This window comes from Bombina bombina, chromosome 1, assembly GCF_027579735.1.
Source record: "Bombina bombina isolate aBomBom1 chromosome 1, aBomBom1.pri, whole genome shotgun sequence".
In the NCBI taxonomy this organism is placed as follows: domain Eukaryota; kingdom Metazoa; phylum Chordata; class Amphibia; order Anura; family Bombinatoridae; genus Bombina; species Bombina bombina.
The window spans coordinates 462,963,150-462,990,156 of record NC_069499.1 but is presented as its reverse complement, the minus strand read 5'-3'; the positions used below and the strand labels follow the sequence as shown (position 1 = coordinate 462,990,156).

The 27,007-nt window shown below is 41.2% G+C and overlaps 1 protein-coding gene across 1 annotated transcript in view; it reads left to right on the top strand.

The window, feature by feature from the left end:
* Nucleotides 1–27,007, top strand: part of ATF2 (activating transcription factor 2) — a 428,571-nt gene that overhangs the window by 11,462 nt on the left and 390,102 nt on the right. The window contains exon 2 of the mRNA XM_053698472.1: nt 1,006–1,124. Coding sequence (XP_053554447.1) covers nt 1,006–1,124 — 119 coding nt within the window. The remainder of the gene's footprint in view (nt 1–1,005; nt 1,125–27,007) is intronic.

Sequence of the window (27,007 nt, the reverse complement as noted above, 5' to 3'; positions counted from 1 at the left end):
ATAAGGTGGTTTTGCGTACTAAGCCTGGTTTTCTTCCAAAAGTTGTTTCCAACAAAAATATTAACCAGGAGATAGTTGTACCTTCTTTGTGTCCGAATCCAGTTTCAAAGAAGGAACGTTTGTTACACAATTTGGACGTAGTCCGTGCTCTAAAATTCTATTTAGAGGCTACTAAAGATTTCAGACAAACATCTTCCTTGTTTGTTGTTTATTCTGGTAAAAGGAGAGGTCAAAAAGCGACTTCTACCTCTCTTTCCTTTTGGCTTAAAAGCATTATCCGATTGGCTTATGAGACTGCCGGACGGCAGCCTCCTGAAAGAATCACAGCTCACTCCACTAGGGCTGTGGCTTCCACATGGGCCTTCAAGAACGAGGCTTCTGTTGACCAGATATGTAAGGCAGCGACTTGGTCTTCACTGCACACTTTTGCCAAATTTTACAAATTTGATACTTTTGCTTCTTCGGAGGCTATTTTTGGGAGAAAGGTTTTGCAAGCCGTGGTGCCTTCCATTTAGGTGACCTGATTTGCTCCCTCCCTTCATCCGTGTCCTAAAGCTTTGGTATTGGTTCCCACAAGTAAGGATGACGCCGTGGACCGGACACACCAATGTTGGAGAAAACAGAATTTATGCTTACCTGATAAATTAATTTCTACAACGGTGTGTCCGGTCCACGGCCCGCCCTGGTTTTTTAATCAGGTCTGATGAATTATTTTCTCTAACTACAGTCACCACGGTATCATATGGTTTCTCCTATATATATTTCCTCCTGTCCGTCGGTCGAATGACTGGGGTGGGCGGAGCCTAGGAGGGATCATGTGACCAGCTTTGCTGGGACTCTTTGCCATTTCCTGTTGGGGAAGAGAATATCCCACAAGTAAGGATGACGCCGTGGACCGGACACACCGTTGGAGAAAGTAATTTATCAGGTAAGCATAAATTCTGTTTTTAATTTTATAAAGGATGTGTGTGATTGTTTTGTTAAAATGCTTTACTGAAATTGCAGATCAAACGCCAACACCAACACGATTTTTGAAGAACTGTGAAGAAGTAGGTCTGTTCAATGAGCTTGCAAGTCCGTTTGAAAATGACTTCAAGAAGACCGCCGATGATGATATTAAGAAGGTGGGTTCATGCATGTTGCTTAATGTTTTAAGTTTTGAATTTATATAACTTTATAAGAATATAGATTACAATATGCAAAACTATATTACAGTTTAATAAGATAAGAAAAAGACTGCATAATATAGGTTTCAATAAGCTACTACTGTGGTTAAAGCTTTATCAACCATTTATATATCTCACAAATGTCTGAATTTATATTATTTGGGAATCTGGTAAAATATCTTCTACTTCTAAATGTATGTAATATTTCTTTCATGTAATTAGCAAGAGTCCATGAGCTAGTGACGTATGGGATATACATTCCTACCAGGAGGGGCAAAGTTTCCCAAACCTCAAAATGCCTATAAATACACCCCTCACCACACCCACAATTCAGTTTTACAAACTTTGCCTCCGATGGAGGTGGTGAAGTAAGTTTGTGCTAGATTCTACGTTGATATGCGCTCCGCAGCAAGTTGGAGCCCGGTTTTCCTCTCAGCGTGCAGTGAATGTCAGAGGGATGTGAGGAGAGTATTGCCTATTTGAATGCAGTGATCTCCTTCTACGGGGTCTATTTCATAGGTTCTCTGTTATCGGTCGTAGAGATTCATCTCTTACCTCCCTTTTCAGATCGACGATATACTCTTATATATACCATTACCTCTGCTGATTCTCGTTTCAGTACTGGTTTGGCTTTCTACAAACATGTAGATGAGTGTCCTTGGGTAAGTAAATCTTATTTTCTGTGACACTCTAAGCTATGGTTGGGCACTTTGTTTATAAAGTTCTAAATATATGTATTCAAACATTTATTTGCCTTGACTCAGAATGTTCAACTTTCCTTATTTTTCAGACAGTCAGTTTCATATTTGGGATAATGCATTTGATTTAATCATTTTTTCTTACCTTCAAAAATTTGACTTTTTTCCCTGTGGGCTGTTAGGCTCGCGGGGGCTGAAAATGCTTCATTTTATTGCGTCATTCTTGGCGCAGACTTTTTTGGCGCAAACATTCTTTTCCGTTTCCGGCGTCATACGTGTCGCCGGAAGTTGCGTCATTTTTTGACGTTATTTTGCGCCAAAAATGTCGGCGTTCCGGATGTGGCGTCATTTTTGGCGCCAAAAAGCATTTAGGCGCCAAATAATGTGGGCGTCTTATTTGGCGCTAAAAAATATGGGCGTCGCTTTTGTCTCCACATTATTTAAGTCTCATTTTTCATTGCTTCTGGTTGCTAGAAGCTTGTTCTTTGGCATTTTTTCCCATTCCTGAAACTGTCATTTAAGGAATTTGATCAATTTTGCTTTATATGTTGTTGTTTTTTCTCTTACATATTGCAAGATGTCTCACGTTGCATCTGAGTCAGAAGATACTACAGGAAAATCGCTGTCTAGTGCTGGATCTACCAAAGCTAAGTGTATCTGCTGTAAACTTTTGGTAGCTATTCCTCCAGCTGTTGTTTGTATTGATTGTCATGACAAACTTGTTAAAGCAGATAATATTTCCTTTAGTAAAGTACCATTGCCTGTTGCAGTTCCTTCAACATCTAAGGTGCAGAATGTTCCTGATAACATAAGAGATTTTGTTTCTGAATCCATAAAGAAGGCTATGTCTGTTATTTCTCCTAGTAAACGTAAAAAATCTTTTAAAACTTCTCTCCCTACAGATGAATTTTTAAATGAACATCATCATTCTGATTCTGATGACTCTTCTGGTTCAGAGGATTCTGTCTCAGAGGTTGATGCTGATAAATCTTCATATTTATTTAAAATGGAATTTATTTGTTCTTTACTTAAAGAAGTTCTAATTGCTTTAGAAATAGAGGATTCTGGTCCTCTTGATACTAATTCTAAACGTTTGGATAAGGTATTTAAATCTCCTGTGGTTATTCCAGAAGTTTTTCCTGTTCCTAATGCTATTTCTGCAGTAATTTCCAAAGAATGGGATAAATTGGGTAATTCATTTACTCCTTCTAAACGTTTTAAGCAATTATATCCTGTGCCGTCTGACAGATTAGAATTTTGGGACAAAATCCCTAAAGTTGATGGGGCTATTTCTACCCTTGCTAAACGTACTACTATTCCTACGTCAGATGGTACTTTGTTTAAGGATCCTTTAGATAGGAAAATTGAATCCTTTCTAAGAAAAGCTTATCTGTGTTCAGGTAATCTTCTTAGACCTGCTATATCTTTGGCTGATGTTGCTGCAGCTTCAACTTTTTGGTTGGAAACCTTAGCGCAACAAGTAACACATCATGATTCTCATGATATTATTATTCTTCTTCAGCATGCTAATAATTTTATCTGTGATGCCATCTTTGATATTATCAGAGTTGATGTCAGGTTTATGTCTCTAGCTATTTTAGCTAGAAGAGCTTTATGGCTTAAGACTTGGAATGCTGATATGGCTTCTAAATCAACTCTACTTTCCATTTCTTTCCAGGGTAACAAATTATTTGGTTCTCAGTTGGATTCTATTATTTCAACTGTTACTGGTGGGAAAGGAACCTTTTTACCACAGGATAAAAAATCTAAGGGTAAAAACAGAGCTAATAATCGTTTTCGTTCCTTTCGTTTCAACAAAGAACAAAAACCTGATCCTTCATCCTCAGGAGCAGTTTCAGTTTGGAAACCATCTCCAATCTGGAATAAATCCAAGCCAGCCAGAAAGGCAAAGCCTGCTTCTAAGTCCACATGAAGGTGCGGCCCTCATTCCAGCTCAGCTGGTAGGGGGCAGGTTACGTTTTTTTCAAAGAAATTTGGATCAATTCTGTTCACAATCTTTGGATTCAGAACATTGTTTCAGAAGGGTACAGAATTGGTTTCAAGATGAGACCTCCTGCAAAGAGATTTTTTCTTTCCCGTGTCCCAGTAAATCCAGTAAAAGCTCAAGCATTTCTGAATTGTGTTTCAGATCTAGAGTAGACTGGAGTAATTATGCCAGTTCCAGTTCAGGAACAGGGGATGGGGTTTTATTCAAATCTCTTCATTGTACCAAAGAAGGAGAATTCCTTCAGACCAGTTCTGGATCTAAAAATATTGAATCGTTATGTAAGGATACCAACGTTCAAGATGGTAACTGTAAGGACTATCTTGCCTTTTGTTCAGCAAGGGAATTATATGTCCACAATAAATTTACAGGATGCATATCTGCATATTCCGATTCATCCGGATCATTATCGGTTCCTGAGATTCTCTTTTCTGGACAAGCATTACCAGTTTGTGGCTCTGCCGTTTGGCCTTGCTACAGCTCCAAGAATTTTTACAAAGGTTCTCGGTGCCCTTCTGTCTGTAATCAGAGAACAGGGTATTGTGGTATTTCCTTATTTGGACGATATCTTGGTACTTGCTCAGTCTTTACATTTAGCAGAATTTCATACGAATCGACTTGTGTTGTTTCTTCAAGATCATGGTTGGAGGATCAATTTACCAAAAAGTTCATTGATTCCTCAGACAAGGGTAACCTTTCTGGGTTTCCAAATAGATTCAGTGTCCATGACTCTGTCTTTAACAGACAAGAGGCGTCTAAAACTGATGGCAGCTTGTCGAAACCTTCAGTCACAATAATTCCCTTCGGTAGCTTTATGCATGGAAATTCTAGGTCTTATGACTGCTGCATCGGACGTGATCCCCTTTGCTCGTTTTCACATGCGACCTCTTCAGCTTTGTATGCTGAATCAATGGTGCAAGGATTACACAAAGATATCTCAATTAATATCTTTAAAACCGATTGTTCGACACTCTCTAACGTGGTGGACAGATCACCATCGTTTAATTCAGGGGGCTTCTTTTGTGCTTCCGACCTGGACTGTAATTTCAACAGATGCAAGTCTCACAGGTTGGGGAGCTGTGTGGGGATCTCTGACGGCACAAGGAGTTTGGGAATCTCAGGAGGTGAGATTACCGATCAATATTTTGGAACTCCGTGCAATTTTCAGAGCTCTTCAGTTTTGGCCTCTTCTGAAGAGAGAATCGTTCATTTGTTTTCAGACAGACAATGTCACAACTGTGGCATACATCAATCATCAAGGAGGAACTCACAGTCCTCTGGCTATGAAAGAAGTATCTCGAATTTTGGTTTGGGCGGAATCCAGCTCCTGTCTAATCTCTGCGGTTCATATCCCAGGTGTAGACAATTGGGAAGCGGATTATCTCAGTCGCCAAACGTTGCATCCGGGCGAATGGTCTCTTCACCCAGAGGTGTTTCTTCAGATCGTTCAAATGTGGGAACTTCCAGAAATAGATTTGATGGCGTCCCATCTAAACAAGAAACTTCCCAGGTATCTGTCCAGATCCCGGGATCCTCAGGCGGAGGCAGTGGATGCATTATCACTTCCTTGGAAGTATCATCCTGCCTATATCTTTCCGCCTCTAGTTCTTCTTCCAAGAGTAATCTCCAAGATTCTGAAGGAATGCTCGTTTGTTCTGCTGGTAGCTCCGGCATGGCCTCACAGGTTTTGGTATGCGGATCTTGTCCGGATGGCCTCTTGCCAACCGTGGACTCTTCCGTTAAGACCAGACCTTCTGTCACAAGGTCCTTTTTTCCATCAGGATCTGAAATCCTTAAATTTAAAGGTATGGAGATTGAACGCTTAATTCTTCGTCAAAGAGGTTTCTCTGACGCTGTGATTAATACTATGTTACAGGCTCGTAAATCTGTATCTAGAGAGATATATTATAGAGTCTGGAAGACTTATATTTCTTGGTGTATTTCTCATCATTTTTCTTGGCATTCTTTTAGAATTCCGAGAATTTTACAGTTTCTTCAGGATGGTTTAGATAAAGGTTTGTCCGCAAGTTCCTTGAAAGGACAAATCTCTGCTCTTTCTGTTCTTTTTCACAGAAAGATTGCTATTCTTCCTGATATTCATTGTTTTGTACAAGCTTTGGTTCGTATAAAACCTGTCATTAAGTCAATTTCTCCTCCTTGGAGTTTGAATTTGGTTCTGGGGGCTCTTCAAGCTCCTCCGTTTGAACCTATGCATTCATTGGACATTAAATTACTTTCTTGGAAAGTTTTGTTCCTTTTGGCCATCTCTTCTGCCAGAAGAGTTTCTGAATTATCTGCTCTTTCTTGTGAGTCTCCTTTTCTGATTTTTCATCAGGATAAGGCGGTGTTGCGAACTTCTTTTGAATTTTTACCTAAAGTTGTGAATTCCAACAACATTAATAGAGAAATTGTGGTTCCTTCATTAAGTCCTAATCCTAAGAATTCTAAGGAGAAATCGTTGCATTCTTTGGATGTTGTTAGAGCTTTGAAATATTATGTTGAAGCTACTAAATCTTTCAGAAAGACTTCTAGTCTATTTGTTATCTTTTCCGGTTCTAGAAAAGGCCAGAAAGCTTCTGCCATTTCTTTGGCATCTTGGTTGAAATCTTTAATTCATCTTGCCTATGTTGAGTCGGGTAAAACTCCGCCTCAGAGAATTACAGCTCATTCTACTAGGTCAGTTTCTACTTCCTGGGCATTTAGGAATGAAGCTTCGGTTGATCAGATTTGCAAAGCAGCAACTTGGTCCTCTTTGCATACTTTTACTAAATTCTACCATTTTTATGTATTTTCTTCTTTTGAAGCAGTTTTTGGTAGAAAAGTACTTCAGGCAGCGGTTTCAGTTTGAATCTTCTGCTTATGTTTTTCGTTAAACTTTATTTTGGGTGTGGATTATTTTCAGCAGGAATTGGCTGTCTTTATTTTTTCCCTCCCTCTCTAGTGACTCTTGTGTGGAAAGATCCACATCTTGGGTAATCATTATCCCATACGTCACTAGCTCATGGACTCTTGCTAATTACATGAAAGAAAACATAATTTATGTAAGAACTTACCTGATAAATTCATTTCTTTCATATTAGCAAGAGTCCATGAGGCCCGCCCTTTTTTTGTGGTGGTTATGATTTTGTATAAAGCACAATTATTCCAATTCCTTATTTTATATGCTTTCGCACTTTTTTCTTATCACCCCACTTCTTGGCTATTCGTTAAACTGAATTGTGGGTGTGGTGAGGGGTGTATTTATAGGCATTTTGAGGTTTGGGAAACTTTGCCCCTCCTGGTAGGAATGTATATCCCATACGTCACTAGCTCATGGACTCTTGCTAATATGGAAGAAATGAATTTATCAGGTAAGTTCTTACATAAATTATGTTTTCAGGTACTGATGTCTTAGTTGAAAAATGAGATGCTCTAATTTGTTACACAGTAGAAGTAGAGCGCGGGACCCACTAACCCAATCAGCAGCACTAGTTACACAGCTGAGTCGTGCGACTACCGCTGCTGATTAAATGCACTTTGGTTTCCTCTTGGGACTAGCAGAGCTCTACGTGTCCTGAGTGGTGGCACTTTTGTGTTTTTAACCCCTTTTGTGAGTGTTAAACACACAGTGTAGGGTCATCTTTCTAAAAATGACATTCTCTAACTAATTAGAGCATGTGATTTTTCAAATATTATGGCCCTTTAAACAAGTGTTTCTAATATGCGAACACCTCTATAGCTTCACATAGTTAGAGACATCTTTTGTCTTGTTTTGTTAGTTATTTAAAAGATTGACACCATTGACTTTTACCATAGTTATGGGATTGTTGTATAAAAGAAAAGACTGGCAATTAGATTTGGACCAAATCCAAACACTGTAATCTTTAGAAAAAAATACCCTGACCTATTTTTTTCTAGATTAGTGGAAATATAACTAATGAAATATTATTTTTAGTCATATTGTAGGAGTTCTATAATTGTTGTCCTTTTGCCTAACACTAACCCCCGACGATCCACTTACAGTTTTCGAAGACCGGACATCCATTCTCATCCAAGCGGCCAGAAGTCCTCATCCAAGCAATGCCCCGCAAAAGACCCTTTTAAGGGCTATTGGCAGTTTAGTGTAGGCTAGGGGTTTTTATTATTTGGGGGGGGGGGCTTTTTTTATTTTGATAGGGCTATTAGATTAGGAGTAATTTTTTATAGAGTGTACCGCTCACTTTTTGGCCTCCTAGGCAAACTCGTAATGCTGGCGCTATGGAAGTCCCATTGAAAAATGACTTTTTTAAAAGTGCGGTACTGATGTTGCATGACGGCCAAAAAGGTGTGCGGTACACCTATACCTACAAGACTTGTAATAGCGGTGTTAGGGAAAAAGCAGCGTTATGAAGCATAACGCTGCTTTTTCACTCATGATGCCAAACTCGTAATCTAGCTGATTGTTAATTATAGTTGCTAGAATCTTCATGTATATTTTAATATCAGAGTCTAATAAAGAGAGAGGTTTATAATTTGCTACTAGATTATTAGTCTTTCCTGATTTATTATAAACAGAGATATTGGCTTCAAAGATATTTTGCGCAAAATCCATTCTCTTTCTCTACTATAGAAAAATGTTTTTAAATGATTGTCTAATAAACTGTATATACATTATATTATTTATTTATACAACTGTGATATCTTTCCTATAGTCAGGTCTTTAATTGTTGTTTTAAACTCTGAGATAGACTCAGGTTGCTTAGCTGCTCTTTGTTGCACTGTGTCAGAGTGCAGACAAGATTGAGAAACATAAATATTATTGTAATTTTCTTAAGAAGATGACTGCAGTGTGCTTTTCTCTTGTTAAGTGTATCCAGTCCACGGATCATCCATTACTTATGGGATATTAACTCCTCCCCAACAGGAAGTGCAAGAGGATTCACCCAGCAGAGCTGCTATATAGCTCCTCCCCTAACTGCCATTACCAGTCATTCTCTTGCACCCAACGAATAGATAGGATGTGTGAGAGGACTGTGGTGATTATACTTAGTTTCATACCTTCAATCAAAAGTTTGTTATTTTATAATAGCACCGGAGTGTGTTATTCCTTCTCTGGTAGAATTTGAAGAAGAATCTACCTGAGTTTTTCTATGATTTTAGCCGGAGTAGTTAAGATCATATTGCTGTTTCTCGGCCATCTGAGGAGAGGTAAACTTCAGATCAGGGGACAGCGGGCAGATTAATCTGCAAAGAGGTATGTAGCAGCTTATTATTTTCTGACAATGGAATTGATGAGAAAATTCTGCCATACCGATATAATGTAAACTCAGCCTTAAATGCAGTAGCAGCAACTGGTATCAGGCTGTCATGTATGTATATTTTACACTTCAGTATTCTGGGGAATGGCACTTCACTGGAATTATACTGTATGCATAAAACTTTAGCCTAATTTGCAGGGACTAGCAACAGGCTTTTTAATAACACTCAATTTATTAATGTTAAACGTTTTTTGCTGGCATGTAAAATCGTTTAATTTTCTGAGGTACTGGGTGAAAAAATGTTTTGGGCACTATTTTTTTCCACTTGGCAGTCGTTTTATTTAATTTATGACAGTTTACTGATCTCTCTCACTGTTATGTGTGAGGGAGAGGGGCCTTTTTTGGCGCTTTTGCTACGCATCAAAAAATTCAGTCAGAAGTTTATTGTCTTCCCTGCATGATCCGGTTCATCTCTACAGAACTCAGGGGTCTTCAAAACTTGTTTTGAGGGAGGTAATCACTCACAGCAGAGCTGTGAGATTGTAGTTGACTGTGATAAAAAAACGTTTATTTCTGTATTTTTTTCTGCTATCAGGGTTAGTTATCCTTTGCTAATGGGAGCAATCCTTTGCTAAAATTGTGTTTTTTACAAAGATTTGATGCTATAACTTTTCAGTTTATTAATTTTCAACTGTCATAACTTTTTCTGTGCTTCTTATAGGCACAGTACGTTTTCATATTATAGTAAATTACTTGAAAAGTATTTCCAAGTTGCTAGTTTATTTGCTAGTGTGTTAAACATGTCTGATTCAGAGGAAGATATCTGTGCTATATGTGCTAAAGCCAAAGTGGAGCCCAATAGAAATGTATGTACTAACTGTATTGATGCTACTTTAAATAAAAGTCAATCTGTACAAATTGAACATATTTCACCAAACAACGAGGGGAGAGTTATGCCGACTAACTCGCCTCACGTGTCAGTACCTGCATCTCCCGCTCAGGAGGTGCGTGATATTGTAGCGCCGAGTACATCTGGGCGGCCATTACAAATCACATTACAGGATATGGCTACTGTTATGACTGAAGTTTTGGCTAAATTACCAGAACTAAGAGGTAAGCGTGATCACTCTGGGGTGAGAACAGAGTGCGCTGATAATATTAGGGCCATGTCAGACACTGCGTCACAATTTGCAGAACATGAGGACGGAGAGCTTCATTCTGCGGGTGACGGTTCTGATCCAAACAAACTGGATTCAGATATTTCAAATTTTAAATTTAAGCTGGAAAACCTCCGTGTATTACTAGGGGAGGTGTTAGCGGCTCTGAATGATTGTAACACAGTTGCAATACCAGAGAAAATGTGTAGGTTGGATAAATATTTTGCGGTACCGGCGAGTACTGACGTTTTTCCTATACCTAAGAGACTTACTGAAATTGTTACTAAGGAGTGGGATAGACCCGGTGTGCCGTTCTCACCCCCTCCGATATTTAGAAAGATGTTTCCAATAGACGCCACCACACGGGACTTATGGCAAACGGTCCCTAAGGTGGAGGGAGCAGTTTCTACTTTAGCTAAGCGTACCACTATCCCGGTGGAGGATAGCTGTGCCTTTTCAGATCCAATGGATAAAAAGTTAGAGGGTTACCTTAAGAAAATGTTTGTTCAACAAGGTTTTATATTGCAACCTCTTGCATGCATTGCGCCTGTCACGGCTGCAGCAGCATTTTGGTTTGAGTCTCTGGAAGAGACACTTGAATCAGCTCCATTAGATGAGATTACACACAAGCTTAAAGCCCTTAAGTTAGCTAACTCATTTATTTCAGATGCCTTAGTACATTTAACTAAACTTACGGCTAAGAATTCCGGATTCGCCATTCAGGCACGCAGAGCACTGTGGCTAAAATCCTGGTCAGCTGACGTTACTTCTAAATCTAAATTGCTTAATATACCTTTCAAAGGGCAGACCTTATTCGGGCCCGGGTTGAAAGAAATTATCGCTGACATTACAGGAGGTAAAGGCCATGCCCTGCCTCAAGACAGAGCCAAACCTAAGGCTAGACAGTCTAATTTTCGTTCCTTTCGTAATTTCAAAGCAGGAGCAGCATCAACTTCCTCTGCACCAAAACAGGAAGGAGCTGTTGCTCGCTACAGACAAGGCTGGAGACCTAACCAGTCCTGGAACAAGGGCAAGCAGGCCAGGAAACCTGCTGCTGCCCCTAAGACAGCATGAATCGAGGGCCCCCGATCCGGGAACGGATCTAGTGGGGGGCAGACTTTGTCTCTTCGCCCAGGCTTGGGCAAGAGATGTCCAGGATCCCTGGGCGTTAGAGATCATATCTCAGGGATACCTTCTAGACTTCAAATTCTCTCCCCCAAGAGGGAGATTTCATCTGTCAAGGTTGTCAACAAACCAAATAAAGAAAGAGGCGTTTCTACGCTGCGTACAAGATCTTTTATTAATGGGAGTGATCCATCCGGTTCCGCGGTCGGAACAAGGACAAGGGTTTTACTCAAATCTGTTTGTGGTTCCCAAAAAAGAGGGAACTTTCAGGCCAATCTTGGATTTAAAGATCCTAAACAAATTCCTAAGAGTTCCATCGTTCAAAATGGAAACTATTCGGACAATTTTACCCATGATCCAAAAGGGTCAGTACATGACCACAGTGGATTTAAAGGATGCTTACCTTCACATACCGATTCACAAAGATCATTACCGGTATCTAAGGTTTGCCTTTCTAGACAGGCATTACCAGTTTGTAGCTCTTCCATTCGGATTGGCTACGGCTCCGAGAATCTTCACAAAGGTTCTGGGTGCTCTTCTGGCGGTACTAAGACCGCGAGGAATTGCGGTAGCTCCGTACCTAGACGACATTCTGATACAAGCTTCAAGCTTTCAAACTGCCAAGTCTCATACAGAGTTAGTACTGGCATTTCTAAGGTCGCATGGATGGAAGGTGAACGAAAAGAAGAGTTCTCTCTTTCCACTCACAAGAGTTCCCTTCTTGGGGACTCTTATAGATTCTGTAGAAATGAAGATTTACCTGACAGAAGACAGGTTAACAAAGCTTCAAAATGCATGCCGTGTCCTTCATTCCATTCAACACCCGTCAGGAGCTCAATGCATGGAGGTGATCGGCTTAATGGTAGCAGCAATGAACATAGTACCCTTTGCACGCCTACATCTCAGACCGCTGCAATTGTGAATGCTAAGTCAGTGGAATGGGGATTACTCAGACTTGTCCCCTACTCTGAATCTGGATCAAGAGACCAGAAATTCTCTTCTATGGTGGCTTTCTCGGCCACATCTGTCCAGGGGGATGCCATTCAGCAGGCCGGACTGGACAATTGTAACAACAGACGCCAGCCTACTAGGTTGGGGCGCTGTCTGGAATTCTCTGAAGGCTCAGGGACAATGGAATCAGGAGGAGAGTCTCCTACCAATAAACATTCTGGAATTGAGAGCAGTTCTCAATGCCCTTCTGGCTTGGCCCCAGTTAACAACTCGGGGGTTCATCAGGTTTCTGTCGGACAACATCACGACTGTAGCTTACATCAACCATCAGGGAGGGACAAGAAGCTCCCTAGCAATGATGGAAGTATCAAAGATAATTCGCTGGGCAGAGTCTCACTCTTGCCACCTGTCAGCAATCCACATCCCGGGAGTGGAGAACTGGGAGGCGGATTTCTTAAGTCGTCAGACTTTTCATCCGGGGGAGTGGGAACTTCATCCGGAGGTCTTTGCCCAAATACTTCGACGTTGGGGCAAACCAGAGATAGATCTCATGGCGTCTCGACAGAACGCCAAGCTTCCTCGTTACGGGTCCAGATCCAGGGATCCGGGAGCGGTTCTGATCGATGCTTTGACAGCACCTTGGACCTTCGGGATGGCTTATGTGTTTCCACCCTTCCCGATGCTTCCTCGATTGATTTCCAGAATCAAACAGGAGACAGCTTCAGTGATTCTAATAGCGCCTGCATGGCCACGCAGGACTTGGTATGCAGATCTAGTGGACATGTCATCCTGTCCACCTTGGTCGCTACCTCTGAAACAGGACCTTCTGATCCAGGGTCCCTTCAAACATCAAAATCTAATTTCTCTGAAGCTGACTGCTTGGAAATTGAACGCTTGATTTTATCAAAACGTGGTTTTTCTGAGTCAGTTATTGATACCTTAATACAGGCTAGGAAGCCTGTTACCAGAAAGATTTACCATAAGATATGGCGCAAATACTTATATTGGTGCGAATCCAAGAGTTACTCATGGAGTAAGGTTAGGATTCCGAGGATATTGTCTTTTCTACAAGAAGGTTTAGAAAAGGGTTTATCCGCTAGTTCCTTAAAGGGACAGATTTCAGCTCTGTCCATTCTTTTACACAAACGTCTGTCAGAAGTTCCGGACGTTCAAGCTTTTTGTCAGGCTTTAGCTAGGATCAAGCCTGTGTTTAAAACTGTTGCTCCACCATGGAGTTTGAACTTAGTTCTTAATGTTTTACAGGGGGTTCCGTTTGAACCCCTTCATTCCATTGATATCAAGTTGTTATCTTGGAAAGTTCTGTTTTTAATGGCGATTTCCTCGGCTCGAAGAGTCTCTGAGTTATCTGCCTTACATTGTGATTCTCCTTATCTGATTTTTCATTCAGACAAGGTAGTTCTGCGTACTAAACCTGGGTTCCTACCTAAGGTGGTCACTAACAGGAATATCAATCAAGAGATTGTGGTTCCATCTTTGTGTCCTAATCCTTCTTCGAAAAAGGAACGTCTGCTACACAATCTAGATGTAGTCCGTGCCCTGAAATTTTATCTACAGGCAACTAAGGATTTTCGACAAACGTCTTCCCTATTTGTCGTTTATTCTGGTCAGAGGAGAGGTCAAAAAGCTTCGGCTACCTCTCTCTCCTTTTGGCTTCGTAGCATAATACGGTTAGCCTATGAGACTGCTGGACAGCAGCCTCCTGAAAGAATTACAGCACATTCTACTAGAGCTGTGGCTTCCACTTGGGCCTTTAAGAATGAGGCTTCTGTTGAACAGATTTGCAAGGCTGCAACTTGGTCTTCTCTTCATACTTTTTCCAAATTTTACAAATTTGACACTTTTGCTTCTTCGGAGGCTGTTTTTGGGAGAAAGGTTCTTCAGGCAGTGGTTCCTTCCGTATAAAGAGCCTGCCTGTCCCTCCCGTCATCCGTGTACTTTAGCTTTGGTATTGGTATCCCATAAGTAATGGATGATCCGTGGACTGGATACACTTAACAAGAGAAAACATAATTTATGCTTACCTGATAAATGTATTTCTCTTGTAGTGTATCCAGTCCACGGCCCGCCCTGTCACTTTAAGGCAGGTAATTTTTCCATTAAACTACAGTCACCACTGCACCCTATGGTTTTCCTTTCTCTGCATGTTTTCGGTCGAATGACTGGTAATGGCAGTTAGGGGAGGAGCTATATAGCAGCTCTGCTGGGTGAATCCTCTTGCACTTCCTGTTGGGGAGGAGTTAATATCCCATAAGTAATGGATGATCTGTGGACTGGATACACTACAAGAGAAATAAATTTATCAGGTAAGCATAAATTATGTTTTTATTTCATAAGGTGGTGTGAATCCATGATGTCTTACTGTTTCATCACCTGGCCACCATGAGAAGGCACCCTACACTAAGAGCTTTAATATTCCTCCTACTTCCCTGTACCTACCAGTCTTTCTTTGCCTTGCTAGGAGCAGGTGAAGATGGAGGTGCTTAGAATTGTATTTAAGAAACGAAGGAATATTTAATCCCACATTCCCCTCTTAAGGGGAAACTTGGAAGAGAGGGTCACATGAGAGTACTTGCTGTGCAGTGTAAATTTCCTGCAGGAGTTGTGGTCACAAGCCTGCTACAGATGTTGCTGGGACTGATCCTTTAGCCTCCCCCTGTCTGACCATGTAGATGTACCTCCTCAGTATATCCTCTAATGTTTGGTACAGTACTGGATGGGCTTTCTACTGTATCCTCATGCTACTTCAGGGTAAGATCAGTGGGGTAAGCACCTGGAATCCTCACACAGCCCGCAGGCTATCAGTAGGAACATATGCTAGTGTATATCATAGCCAGTGTACAGAAGATCAGTAACACATCTGATCTCACAGCTATTAGCTTCTGGCTAAGCTCCTTATCAGTTTCACAGGATAATGTGTTCATGGCACTATATCATTTATTTGCATGTTCAGGTTGCTAAGTGTGTATGTGTTTAAATGTTGTGAGCATTGCAGCATAGCGGTTATTTCTCCTGTTAAGTGTAGTCAGTCCACGGGTCATCCATTACTTATGGGATTATATCTCCTCCCTAACAGGAAGTGCAAGAGGATCACCCAAGCAGAGCTGCTATATAGCTCCTCCCCTCTACGTCATACCCAGTCATTCACTTGCACCTAACTAATAGATAGGACATGTGAGAGGATTGTGGTTGTTAAACTTAGTTTTTATTTCTTCAATCAAAAGTTTGTTATTTTAAACGGCACCGGAGTGTGTTGTTTCTTCTCAGGCAGCATTAGAAGAAGAATCTTCCTGAGTTTGTCTATGATCTTAGCGGTCGAAACTAAGATCCACTTGCTGTTCTCGGCCATTCTGAGGAGTGAGGTAACTTCAGAACAGGGGATAGCAGGCAGGGCCCACCTGCAAGGAGGTATGTGCAGTATATTATTTTCTAAGGAATGGAATTGACTGAGAAAATACTGCTAATACCGATGTAATGTAAGTGCAGCCTTAAATGCAGTAGTAGCGACTGGTATCAGGCTGATATGTATGTATGTATACTCTGAGGTATTTCTGGGGAATGGAATTTCACTGAGAAAATACTGTCTATATTAAAGTAATATTTGAGCCTGCACTGCAGTGATAGCGACTAGCAGCAGGCTTATTAATAACATTTCATAATTTTCATTTTTAAAACGTTTACTGGCATGTTAATCGTTTTTTCTGAGGTACTTGGCAGGGCTCACCTGCAAGGAGGTATGTTGCAGTATATTATTTTCTAAGGAATGGAATTGACTGAGAAAATACTGCTAATACCGATGTAATGTAAGTGCAGCCTTAAATGCAGTAGTAGCGACTGGTATCAGGCTGATATGTATGTATGTATACTCTGAGGTATTTCTGGGGAATGGAATTTCACTAAGAAAATACTGTCTATATTTAAGTAATATGTGAGCCTACACTGCAGTGAAAGCGACTAGCAGCAGGCTTATTAATAAAATTTCATAATTTCATTTTTAAAAGGTTTACTGGCATGTTAATCGTTTTTTTCTGAGGTACTTGGTGATAAAACTTTATGGGCATGATTTTTACCACATGGCTGTCGTTTGTTTCTGAATAAAATCAGTTTACTGAGCTTCCCCACTGTTGTAATATGAGTGGGAGGGGCCTATTTTAGCGCTTTATTGCGCAGTAAAAAATTTAGTCACAGTCTTCCTATTTCTTCCTCCATGATCCAGGACGTCTCTACAGAGCTCAGGGGTCTCCAAAACTAGTTTTGAGGGAGGTAATCACTCACAGCAGACCTGTGATAGTGTGTTTTGACTGTGATAAAAACGTTAATATTAAATTGTTATCCGTTTTTGGGTATCAAGGGGTTAATCATCCATTTGCTGGTGGGTGCAATCCTTTGCTAACTTAATACATTTACTGTGAAAATTTGGTTGCTATAACTAATTTGGTTCATTGTTATTTCAACTGTGACAGCTTTTTGTGCTTCTTAAAGGCACAGTAGCGTTTTTTATATTGCTTGTAAATTTATTTGAAAAGTATTTTCCAAGCTTGCTATTCTCATTGCTAGTCTGTTTAAACATGTCTGACACAGATGAATCTCTTTGTTCACTATGTTTAAAGGCCAATGTGGAGCCCAATAGAAATTTGTGTACTAATTGCATTGATGCTACTTTAAATAAAAGCCAATCTGTACATGTAAAGAAATTTTCACCAGACAACGAGGGGGAAGTTATGCCGACTAACTCTCCTCACGTGTCAGTACCTTCGCCTCCCGCTCAGGAGGTGCGTGATATTGTGGCGCCAAGTACATCAGGGCGGCCCATACAAATCACTTTGCAAGACATGGCTAATGTTATGACTGAAGTACTATCTAAATTGCCAGAATTTAGGGGTAAACGCGATCACTCTGGGGTAAGAACAGAGTGCGCTGATAATAATAGAGCCATGTCTGATACTGCATCACAATTTGCAGAACATGAGGACGGAGAGCTTCATTCTGTGGGTGACGGATCTGATCCAAGTAAACTGGACTCAGACATTTCAAATTTTAAATTTAAGCTTGAGAACCTCCGTGTATTGCTAGGGGAGGTATTAGCGGCTCTGAATGATTCTAACACGGTTGCAATTCCAGAGAAAATATGTAGGCTGGATAAATATTTTGCGTTACCGGCGTGTAATGACGTTTTTCCTATACCTAAAAGGCTTACAGAAATTGTTAACAAGGAGTGGGATAGACCCGGTGTGCCTTTTTCACCCCCTCCTATATTTAGAAAAATGTTTCCAATAGACGCCACCACACGGGACTTATGGCAGCAGTTTCTACTCTGGCTAAGCGCACCACTATCCCGGTGGAGGATAGCTGTGCTTTTTCAGATCCAATGGATAAAAAGTTAGAGGGTTACCTTAAGAAAATGTTTGTTCAGCAAGGTTTTATATTACAACCCCTTGCATGCATTGCGCCTGTCACGGCTGCGGCGGCATTCTGGTTTGAGTCTCTGGAAGAGACCCTTAGCACAGCTCCATTGGATGAGATTATAGACAAGCTTAAAGTCCTTAAGCTAGCTAATTCATTTATTTCTGATGCCGTAGTACACTTAACTAAACTTACGGCTAAGAACTCTGGATTCGCCATTCAAGCGCGTAGAGCGCTGTGGCTTAAATCCTGGTCAGCCGATGTGACTTCTAAATCTAAATTGCTCAACATTCCTTTCAAAGGGCAGACATTATTCGGGCCCGGTTTGAAAGAAATTATCGCTGACATTACTGGAGGTAAGGGCCATGCCCTGCCTCAAGACAGGGCCAAACCAAGGGCCAAACAGTCTAATTTTCGTGCCTTTCGTAACTTCAAGGCAGGAGCAGCATCAACTTCCTCCGCTCCAAGACAAGAAGGAACTGTTGCTCGCTACAGACAGGGCTGGAAACCTAACCAGTCCTGGAACAAGGGCAAGCAGGCCAGAAAACCTGCTGCTGCCCCTAAGACAGCATGAAGTGAGGGCCCCCGATCCGGAAACGGATCTAGTGGGGGGCAGACTTTCTCTCTTCGCCCAGGCTTGGGCAAGAGATGTCCAGGATCCCTGGGCGTTAGAGATCATATCTCAGGGATATCTTCTGGACTTCAAAGCTTCTCCTCCAAAAGGGAGATTTCATCTTTCAAGGTTGTCAACAAACCAGATAAAGAAAGAGGCGTTTCTACGCTGTGTACAAGACCTTTTACTAATGGGAGTGATCCACCCAGTTCCGCGGTCGGAACACGGACAAGGGTTTTACTCAAATCTGTTTGTGGTTCCCAAAAAAGAGGGAACCTTCAGACCAATCTTGGACTTAAAGATCCTAAACAAATTCCTAAGAGTTCCATCGTTCAAGATGGAGACTATTCGGACCATCTTACCTATGATCCAAGAGGGTCAGTACATGACCACAGTGGATTTAACGGATGCCGTTTCACAAGGATCATTACCGGTATCTAAGGTTTGCCTTCCTAAACAGGCATTACCAGTTTGTAGCTCTTCCCTTCGGGTTAGCTACAGCTCCAAGAATCTTTACAAAGGTTCTGGGCTCTCTTCTGGCGGTACTAAGACCGCGAGGAATAGCGGTAGCTCCGTACCTAGACGACATTCTGATACAAGCGTCAAGTTTCCAAACTGCCAAGTCTCATACAGAGTTAGTTCTGGCATTTCTAAGGTCGCATGGGTGGAAGGTGAACGTAGAAAAGAGTTCTCTATTGCCACTCTTAGGGACTCTTATAGATTCTGTAGAAATGAAAATTTACCTGACAGAGGACAGGTTATCAAAACTTCTAAATGCTTGCCGTGTCCTTCATTCCATTCAACACCCGTCAGTGGCTCAATGCATGGAGGTAATCGGCTTAATGGTAGCGGCAATGGACATAGTACCTTTTGCACGCCTGCATCTCAGACCGCTGCAATTGTGCATGCTAAGTCAGTGGAATGGGGATTACTCAGATTTGTCCCCTATGCTAAATCTGGATCAAGAGACCAGAGATTCTCTTCTATGGTGGCTTTCTCGGCCACATCTGTCCAGGGGGATGCCCTTCAGCAGGCCAGTTTGGACGATTGTAACAACAGACGCCAGCCTGCTAGGTTGGGGCGCTGTCTGGAATTCCCTGAAGGCTCAGGGATCATGGACTCAGGAGGAGAGACTCCTTCCAATAAACATTCTGGAATTAAGAGCAGTTTTCAATGCTCTTCTAGCTTGGCCTCAGTTAGCAACTCTGAGGTTCATCAGGTTTCAGTCGGACAACATCACGACTGTGGCTTACATCAACCATCAGGGAGGGACAAGGAGTTCCCTAGCGATGATGGAAGTCTCAAAGATAATTCGCTGGGCAGAGTCTCACTCTTGCCACCTGTCAGCGATCCACATCCCAGGTGTGGAGAACTGGGAGGCGGATTTCCTAAGTCGCCAGACTTTTCATCCGGGGGAGTGGGAACTTCATCCGGAGGTGTTTGCCCAACTGCTTCATCATTGGGGCAAACCAGATCTGGATCTCATGGCGTCTCGCCAGAACGCCAAGCTTCCTTGTTACGGATCCAGGTCCAGGGACCCGGGAGCGGTACTGATAGATGCTCTGACAGCACCTTGGGTCTTCAACATGGCTTATGTGTTTCCACCCTTCCCGATGCTTCCTCGATTGATTGCCAGGATCAAACAGGAGAGAGCATCGATGATTCTAATAGCGCCTGCGTGGCCACGCAGGACCTGGTATGCAGATCTAGTGGACATGTCGTCCTGTCCACCATGGTCTCTGCCTCTGAGACAGGACCTTCTGATTCAGGGTCCTTTCAAACATCCAAATCTAATTTCTCTGAGGCTGACTGCATGGAGATTGAACGCTTGATTCTATCAAAGCGGGGATTCTCGGAGTCAGTGATTGATACCTTAATACAGGCTAGGAAACCTGTTACCAGGAAAATTTACCATAAAATATGGCGTAAATACTTATATTGGTGCGAAGCCAAGAGTTACTCATGGAGTAAGGTTAGGATTCCGAGGATATTGTCTTTTCTACAAGAAGGTTTAGAAAAGGGCTTATCTGCTAGTTCGTTAAAGGGACAGATCTCAGCTCTGTCTATCCTTTTACACAAACTTCTGTCAGAAGTTCCAGACGTTCAGGCTTTTTGTCAGGCTTTGGCTAGGATTAAGCCTGTGTTTAAGACTGTTGCTCCGCCGTGGAGCTTAAACTTAGTTCTTAACGTTTTGCAAGGTGTTCCGTTTGAACCCCTTCATTCCATTGATATCAAGCTGTTATCTTGGAAAGTTCTGTTTTTAATGGCTATTTCCTCGGCTCGAAGAGTCTCTGAGTTATCGGCCTTACATTGTGATTCTCCTTATCTGATTTTTCATTCAGACAAGGTAGTTCTGCGTACTAAACCTGGGTTCTTAACTAAGGTAGTCACTAACAAGAATATCAATCAAGAAATTGTTGTTCCATCATTGTGCCCTAATCCTTCTTCAAAGAAGGAACGACTTCTGCACAATCTGGACGTCGTCCGTGCCCTGAAATTTTATTTGCAGGCAACCAAGGATTTTCGTCAAACTTCTTCCCTGTTTGTCGTTTATTCTGGACAGAGGAGAGGTCAAAAAGCTTCGGCTACCTCTCTCTCTTTTTGGCTTCGTAGCATAATACGTTTAGCCTATGAGACTGCTGGACAGCAGCCTCCTGAAAGGATTACAGCTCATTCTACTAGAGCTGTGGCTTCCACTTGGGCCTTTAAGAATGAGGCCTCTGTTGAACAGATTTGCAAGGCTGCAACTTGGTCTTCACTTCACACTTTTTCAAAATTTTACAAATTTGACACTTTTGCTTCTTCGGAGGCTGTTTTTGGGAGAAAGGTTCTACAGGCAGTGGTTCCTTCCGTGTAAAGATCCTGCCTGTCCCTCCCGTCATCCGTGTACTTTAGCTTTGGTATTGGTATCCCATAAGTAATGGATGACCCGTGGACTGACTACACTTAACAGGAGAAAACATAATTTATGCTTACCTGATAAATTCCTTTCTCCTGTAGTGTAGTCAGTCCACGGCCCGCCCTGTTTTTACGGCAGGTCTAAATTTTAAATTAAACTCCAGTCACCACTGCACCCTATAGTTTCTCCTTTCTCGTTTGGTTTCGGTCGAATGACTGGGTATGACGTAGAGGGGAGGAGCTATATAGCAGCTCTGCTTGGGTGATCCTCTTGCACTTCCTGTTAGGGAGGAGATATAATCCCATAAGTAATGGATGACCCGTGGACTGACTACACTACAGGAGAAAGGAATTTATCAGGTAAGCATAAATTATGTTTTCTCTCTGGAACAGAGAGTGTTCAGTTAATTCCTGCCTTCTTGATGCATTTTCGCAAGCTCTCCTTTTCTGCTTTCTCTGCTCCTGCTGAGCGATCTTCCGGAGGGGGTAAGACTCCCTATACCAGGAGACAAGGGAACAATATATTTAAATGGTTTAACACTGTTTATCATTGCGGCAACAAAATTTGGAGCAGTGTTTGAAACATTTAACAACCAGTGCATATACAAACACTTAGTGCTAATTCAGTACTGTAGTTTTCTTGTTACTATTTTCTGTTGCCTCCTTTATCATTCTAAATTGATAATTGTGCTGTGGTTTACCAGTACCTGTCATTGCTGTCTTACTGTGTGCTATCTATATTTTTATATTGATATGGAGCAAACTGTCCTTTCTGGCTTAGACCTTTTAAAGGTTTATTTTTCCATCAAATACATGTATGCTTTGCAAACGTTGTCTGTCCTCTTGCTCAACAGTTTGGGGCTCTCTAAAGGCTCAGGGAACATGGACTTGGACAGAGTCAGTTCTGCCCATAAACAGTCTGGAACTGAGAGCAATCTTCAATGCTCTTCTGGCCTGCCTCAGTTAGCTTCGGCCCGGTTTATCAGGTTCCAGTCGGACAACATAACTTCAGCGGCTTACATCAACCATCAGGGGGGAATTCGGAGTTCCTTGGTCATGGGCAGAGGTAGCCAAGATAATTCAGTGGGCGGAGTCCCACAACTGCTGCCTGTCAGCGATCCACATCCCATTGAGAAAGGACCTTCTACTTCAGGGGCCCTTCCTTCATCCAAATCTAGTTTCTCTGAAGCTGACTACTTGGAGATTGAACGCTTAATTTTATCTAAGTGTGGATTTTCAGAGTCGGTCATTGAGACCATGATTCAGGCGTGTAAGCCTGTGACTAGAAAGATTTACCATAAGATATGTTGTAAATATCTGCATTGGTGTGAATCCGGATTGCTAGAATTTTGTCTTTTCTCCAAGAGGGCTTGGAGAAGAGTTTATCGGCAAGCTCCCTAAAGGGTAAAATATCTGCCTTGTCTATTTTGTTACACAAACGTCTGGCGGATGTACCAGACGTGCAATCTTTCTGTCAGGCCTTGGTCAGAATCAGGCCTGTGTTTAAGCCGGTTATCCCTCCCTGGAGTCCTAATCTAGTTCTTAAAGTTCTTCAACAGGCTCCATTTGAGCCTATGCATTCCTTAGATATGCAGTTATTATCTTGGAAGGTTTTGTTTCTGGTTGCTATTTCATCTGCTCGTAGAGTTTCAGAGCTCTCGGCATTATAGTATAAGTCTCCTTACCTTATTTTTCATTCGGATAAGGTAGTTTTGCGTACTAAGTTAGAGTTTTTCCCTAAAGTGGTTTCAGATCGGAACATTAATCAGAAGATTGTTGTTCCATACTTGTGTCCTAACCCTTCTTCTCAGAAGGAAGTCTGCTGCAGAATCTGGACGTGGTGCGTGCATTGAAATTCTATTTACAGGCGACTAAGGATTTTCGTCAGTCTTATGCTCTGTTTTTAGTTTTTTTTGGAAAACGTAAGGGGCAGAAAGCTACGACTACTTCTCTTTCTTTGTGGCTGAAGAGTATCGCTTGGCTTATGAAACTGCTGGTCAGCAGCCTCCTGAGAGAGTTACGGCTCATTCTACGAGGGCTGTTTCCTCTTCCTGGGCATTCAAAAATGAAACTTCTGTGGAACAGATTTGTAAAGCTGCAACTTGGTTCTTTTTTTACACTTTTTCTAAATTCTATAAATTTGATACTTTTGCCTCGGCTGAGGCTTCTTTTTGGAGAAAGGTTCTTCAAGCAGTGGTGCCTTCCGTTTAGGTTCCCTGCCTTGTCCCTCCCTTATCATCTGTGTCCTCTAGCTTGGGTATTGATTCCCAATAGTAATTAGATGATCCGTGGACTCACTGTCATTAGAAAGAAAACAACATTTATGCTTACCTGATAAATTTATTTATTTCTTGACACGGTGCGTCCAAGGCCCACCCTGTTTTCTTAAGGACAGGGTTTTTTGTTATAAACTTCAGACACCTCTGCACCTTGTTGCTTCCTTTCTCTCCTTTGCTTTGGTCGAATGACTGGGGATGGAGGGAAGGGAGGTGATATTTAACAGCTTTGCTGTGGTGCTCTTTGCCGCCTCCTGCTAGGCAGGAGTGATATTCCCAATAGTAATTAGATGATCCGTGGACTCACCGTGTCAAGAAAGAAATACATTTATCAGGTAAGCATACATTTTGTTTTTCATTTCCAGATGCTAATTTGGAACTTTGGGAAACCATTCCTAAGTCGGATTGAGCATTCTCTACTTTAGCCAAAAGAACTGATTCCTCTAAAGGCAGCACTTCCTTTACAGATCCAATGGATAGGAAGCTGGAAATTTACCTCAGAAGGGCCTTCCTGCAAGGGGGTTTTCTGTTTCAACCAGCTGGGGGTGTTGTTTGCTTTGCAGGCGCAGCATCTTTCTAGTGAAATTCCTTATCTGAGTTGGTGTCTGAGGAATCATCTTTAGAGGATATTTAAGAACACAACCATGCTTGTGGTTGGCCACTTCCTTCATTTGTAATGCGGTAATTGAAATTATTTGCATTAATGCTAAGAATACAGCTCTGGCTATTCTTACTAGAAGTACTCTATGGTTGAATTCTTGGTCTGCAGACATGGTTTTAAAGTCTAGATTCCTACCTTATCCTTTAAAAGAAAGATCTTTTCTGGTCCGGGTTTGGATTCTATCATTTCCATTGTCATAGGTGGTAATGGAGCATTTTTTACACCAGGATAAATTATTGGTAAATCTAATAATTGTTTTAGCTCCTTTTGCCCCAATCCAGACTACAGAAATCATCTTCTCAGAGGTCTGATTCCATAAAGTCTACCTGGAAGCCCAATCCAGTTTTGAATAAATCTAAGCAAACAAGAAATCTCCATCCGATGCAAAATCTACATGAAGGTGCAGCCCCAATCCAGACTCGTAGCTGGTAGAGGGCAGGTTAACTCTTTTTTCAGAAGGCCTGGTCTCAGTCTTTTCTGGACCCTTAGGTACTGGAAATTATTTCTCAAGAGTACAGAATAGGTTTTTGCTCACTGTCTCCTCAAGAGAGGTTTGTTCTGTCTCAAAAAGCTATGCATGTCTTCAGTGTGCTCACGATCTAGAGGACATGTTGCGATTGTCCCTGTCCCTCTGTCAAAATGAGGGAAGGGATTCTATTCTAAACTTTTTATTATTCCAAAGAAGGAAGGAATGTTCAGACCCATCCTAGATCTAAAAACCTTAAACGTTAAGGGTGCCCTCTTTCAAGATGGAAACTATCAGATCTATTCTTCTTTTAGTCCTCCAAGGTCAGTTCATGACAGCTATAGATATGAAGGATGTTATCTGCACATACCTATTCAAAAAGATCATCATCGGTTTCTTTATTTTGCATTCTAGGACAGACACTATCAATTTGTAGCACTTCATTTTGCTCTTGCTACAGCTCCCAGAATTGTTGCCAAAGTTTTGGTTGCACTGCTTTCAGTTGTCAGAGCTCAGGAATAGTGGTTGCTCCCTACTTGGACAATATTTTAGTCCAAGCTCCCTCTTTTACCTTAAGCGACTGTTCATACAGAGAGACTTTTCTGGTTTCTTCCCAGTCATGGTTGGAAGGTAATAGCAATGAGTTCTTTGACTCTTTATGGGAATGAACATAGACTCGTCTCCATGCGTCTGTTTTTAACAGATCAGCGAAGCTCAAGGTTTAATATGCTTGTTTGAATCTGTAGTCCCTATCTAAGGTTTCTGTGACTCAGTGCATGGAGGTAGTTGGCCTAATGGTGGCAGCATCAGACGCCATTGAGTTTGCAAAGTTAAATTTGCGTCCTCTATAGCGATGCATTCTAAGGCAGTGGGATGGAGACCATACCAACCTGTCTCAGTTAATCCAACTAGAAAAAGTTATGAAACACTTGGTTTAGACTACTGTAAAATATCAAATTGAGAGACTATTTGTCTACTTATTGTCCTGCATGGGCTTAAGAAATTTGATACATAAAATTTTAATCTGTTGGCTTCCCAAGTACTTGCTATATCTCTCAGCTCATCTGATTTAATTCTAAAATATTAACTTCATTGTGTTTCTCCTGGTCCTTTTGGGCTAATCCTTATGGGGAATGTAATTAATTACTATTGTCTTTAGCATAATGTCAAATTTTCTCACAACTAAGCCTATGGCTGTAAATAAGTTCCATTAGAAAAAGTCACATTTTGGACAGTGGAGCTCAAAACCTATGCTGATAAGCTCCAGCATGGCTAACTCATCTACAGTGCTAATTCCTTATGGACTTCTCATCGTCAAACAATGAATACTCAGTCACTGAGCACAGATTGATTTGTGTAAGTGACTGGCTGATCCTCATTTGACAAAGTAGGGAGTTCATAAACAGTTGAAATTGAAATTGAAAGCAATGAATGCAAAGCAGATCAAATATATTAATAGTAAATAATTTAGTGTTACAAACAATTATATAAATCATCTATTGGGGATCCATGATTAAGGGCATTTCTTATTGATTTTGACCCTATGCAATTAATAAAGGTAATTTATTACTTAAATGGTTTTAAGCAACTAATGCAGCAATCTGGAAGTATACAACTGCTGTTTCTCTTAAATAAGCAGCTATTTAATTTTGGGGCAGAATTCAGCTGTTTAGGAGATGATCCTATAATCCTATCTATTTTATTGATGTAGGTATTTCCCAATGTTTTTCACTCCTAAATCTTGCAGTTTTTATATTACATCTGAAAAGTTTATGTAGTACAATAAACAGAACTCTCTGGCTACTTCCTGTTTTAATAACATACCTCTCCAATGACTGATACATAAAGAGTTTAGATGTTTTTATTGCTTCCTGTGCAGTTGTATCAATTGTATTGTCTTAATGTAATTAAAATTACAACATTTAGTATCCAAATAAATGTCACATTTCTTATGCTTGCACATCCCTCAAAAATCTTACCTCAAAAGATAGAGAGCACAGAATAGAAACAAATCAGTTTATTCTATATTTTATAATAAGCATAAATAATGCAGATTTACAATGGAGAACAAATCTGTTTTAGCTTTATAAATTCACGCTGATACCTGCCTCCTTGTTCTACTGTTTCTGTTTAGTTACAGATATCCTGGGGTTGACCTCTGCCAAATGCTGTTTACCTGAATAATTAAATCAATTTAATAAGGTTCTGTATCTCACACTATGCTCATGATTTGAGACTGCTGTTTCAATTTAAAGTTATAGTAGCCTACACTAATAATGAATGGCACACTAAGGGCCAGATTACAAGTGGAGCGCTAAATATTGCTTTCTTGATATTTACGATCCACTGAGTAA